The 3299-nt window shown below is 34.2% G+C and overlaps 1 protein-coding gene across 1 annotated transcript; it reads right to left on the reverse strand.

The window, feature by feature from the left end:
* Positions 1-2033: 2033 nt before the first annotated feature.
* LOC123254276 (N-myc-interactor-like) lies at positions 2034-3059 on the reverse strand (the record flags this gene model as incomplete). The annotated part of the gene is made up of 1 exon (XM_044683322.1): positions 2034-3059. A coding segment is annotated over one exon (1026 nt), but the record flags the coding sequence as incomplete, so codon positions are not given.
* Between the last annotated feature and the right edge of the window lie 240 nt (positions 3060-3299).

Here is a 3299-nt window from a genome sequence, read left to right on the forward strand (position 1 = left end):
AATTAAGAAAGTGAAAAAAATTTGCTTTGATCTGGATTCAGGTTTGGTTCTTTTTCTCTTGAAGTAGATGGCATTTTCTTCTCTCATATGCTCATTGGGATAGTTTTGGATTATTGTATCGCTGAGAATAGCTGTTATTCACAGTTATTCATTATAAAGTATTTCTATAGCTGTACAATGTTCTCCTGGTTCTGCTTATTTCACTCTGCTTCAGTTTGTGTACATCTTTCTGGGTTTTTCTGAGTTTTTCCTGCTTGTTGTTTTTTTTAGCACAATAGCTTTCCATTATAATCATATACTATAACTCTCTCATTCTCCAATTGATGGATATCCCCTCCTTCCAAATCTTTGCCCCACTAAAAAGAGCTGCTTTAAATATTTTCATACTTATTAGATCTGTCCCCTTTTTGATTTTTTATGTTTTGGGGATATAAATCTAGTAATAGTGTTGTTGAGTCAAAGGGTATGTATTGTTTTATAGCCCCTTGGGCAAAAGTCCAAAATGCTCTCCTGAATGATCAGATCAGTTTACAATTCTCCCCAAAAGGCATTCTTATCCTAGCTTTCCCATATCCTCTCCAAGTTGTGTCATTTTCTTTTTCTGTCATAATAGCCAATCTGATAGGAGTGGTACCTCAGAGTTGTTTTAATTTTCGTGTCTCCAATTTATAGTGATTTAGAGCATTTTTTTTTTGTACAACTATGGAGAACTTTAATTAACTGCATGTTCATGTCCTTTGACCATTTATCAATTGGTAAATGACTTGTATTCTTATATAGTTAACTCATTTCTTCATGTATTTGAGAAATGGGGTCTTTATTAGAGACTTATAAAAAAAATTTGCACCATTATGATTACTGTATATTACTTTCCATCCTATTTATCCCTATTTAGTTTCTAACCTCTACCTCCTCCAATTTGCCCTCTTTTCTATCAGTCCCACCCCCTTCTCTTATTCCTTTCTTTTTCTATTTTCTTATTTTCCTGAAGGGTAAGATAGCTTTTCTTTATACCCAATTGATTGTATATGTTCTTCCCTTATTTGACCAATTCTGATGAGGATAAAGTTCACGTGTTCTCCTCTCCACCTCTCCATCTTTCCCTCCATTGCAAATGCTCTTTCATGCCTCTTTTATGTGTAATAATTGTCCCATTCTAGTTTTCCTTTCCCCCTCCTCTCAATGCACCTCTCTTTCTCATGCCTTAATTTTATTTTATTTTTTATCATTCCACCATATTGAACTCACACCCTCACCCTCTCTCTATGTATTCTTCTTCTAACTGTCCTAATCATGACAAAGATCTTTGGCCTTACAAGATCTCCCCATGTAACAATGTACACAATTTAACTTAATTGAATATCTTTTGATTTCTCTTTTCTGTTTACCTTTTTTTATTATTCTCTTGAATCTTGTATTTGAGAGTCAAAATTTCCATTCTACTCTGGTCTTTTCATCAGGAATGTTGAAAGTCCTCTATTTCATCAAATACTCATTTTTTTTTTTACCTTAGTGGGATTATGCTCAGTTTTGCTGGGTGAGTAAGTGCTTCTTGAAATCCTAGTTCCTTTGCCCTCTGAAATATCATATTCTAGTTCCTTTGATCCTTTAATGAATAAGCTGTTAAGTCTTGTGCTATCCTGTCTGTAGTTCCATGATATCTGAATTGTTTCTTTTTGGCTGCTTGCAATATTTTCTCCTTTATCTGGGAGTTTTAGAATTTTACTACAATATTCCTAGGAGTTATCCTTTTGGGATATCTTTCAGGAGGTGATTGGTAGATTCTTTCAATTTCTATTTTGAATATCAGGGCGGTTTTTCTTGATGATTTTTTGAAAGGTGATGTCTAAGCTTCTTTTTTTATCATTGCTTTCAGATAATCCTATAATTTTAAAATTATCTCTCCTGAATTTATTTTGCAGGCCAATGGTTTTTCCTATAAGGTATTTCATATTTTCTTCTATTTTTTCATTCTTTTGACATGGTTTGATTGGTTTTTTTTTTTTAGTTATCAAAAATATGTTTTAATAAGCTCATGGTGCCCAGGTTAAGAATCCCTCATCCAAATCAGCCTCAAAATATGCTATTTGAGGTTTTTTGAGGGCACATTTGACAACATCTACATCCCCTCCTCCATTTGACCCTTTCTGAAAATGATTAAAAATGTCCTCTTCTATACTTTCTTCATCATCTTGAATATTTTTAAATCCCGTAAGAGGAACAGTCCTCTTAGAAATTCCTGAAAATACCTGTAGCTTCTTGATATGTTTTTCCATATGCGGGGAAACAACAACCTGATAGCAGCTGGTATTTGTATGAAGAGGATATTTCTTGTGCTTGAGAATATTATCAGCAACTCCATTTTGAAGAAATGTAATAACCACTGTTTCGGTATTTATATTATACTCCACGTGTTCTACTTCTCCACCCCCATTCTGGGATTTACTGAAACTCAGTGCTAATTTGTCTCTCATCTGATCTTCAGGTAATTCATTAGGTATTCCAGCAACATTAATCTTTTTCTTAGAAATCTTTGAATGAACCTGAAAAATCAAACCTGTTTTTAGTGGGACAGGTTTGGCCATTAATTTCATCTCCTCTTTGTCAAATGTCACACGATGTTTTCCTCTTTTTATCACATTCTGGGCAACGTATTCATCTTCAAAGGTGATAAGAGCTTGCCCTCTCTTCAGTTCATATTCAAGTTGTGTAGTTACTTGAAATGAACAGGAGATATTTAAATACTGATTGTCATCCTCAGGGCTCTCCACCGATATGAACTTCATTTTCTCTGTAGGAATATTCCTTTTAACCAGGTAAGATAAAGGTTGTTCCAACTCCCTTTCAGCTTTTTTAATTTCAATCTTTAGTTCAGTATTTGCTTTTGCCATTTCATCAATGCTCTTTTCTATATCACTTTCTGGGTCTTCTATTAATTGTTTCAATTTCTCTTCAATTTGCTTGTTGTTTTTATCTTCAAGATACATCTCAAGAAGCAGTTGTAAGTCTTCTTTTTGAACCGTTGCCATTTTTTCCTCTCCCGATTTGAGGTCCTCCACCTTGCCAACGAAGAACGGGGTAGTGCCGGTTTGATTGTTTTTTGATGTCTAATGAAGGCATTAATTTCCACTTGCCCAATTCTAATTTTTAAGACATGATTTTCTTGTGTGAGCTTATACTTCCTCCTCCATTTGGCCAATTCTACTTTGTAATGAGTTCTTTTCTTCAGAGAATTCTTGTACTTCTTTTTCCAAAGGGCCAATTCTATCTTTCAAGAAGTTTTTCTCTTCAGTGCATCT

This window comes from Gracilinanus agilis, unplaced genomic scaffold (assembly GCF_016433145.1).
Source record: "Gracilinanus agilis isolate LMUSP501 unplaced genomic scaffold, AgileGrace unplaced_scaffold18917, whole genome shotgun sequence".
NCBI lineage: Eukaryota > Metazoa > Chordata > Mammalia > Didelphimorphia > Didelphidae > Gracilinanus > Gracilinanus agilis.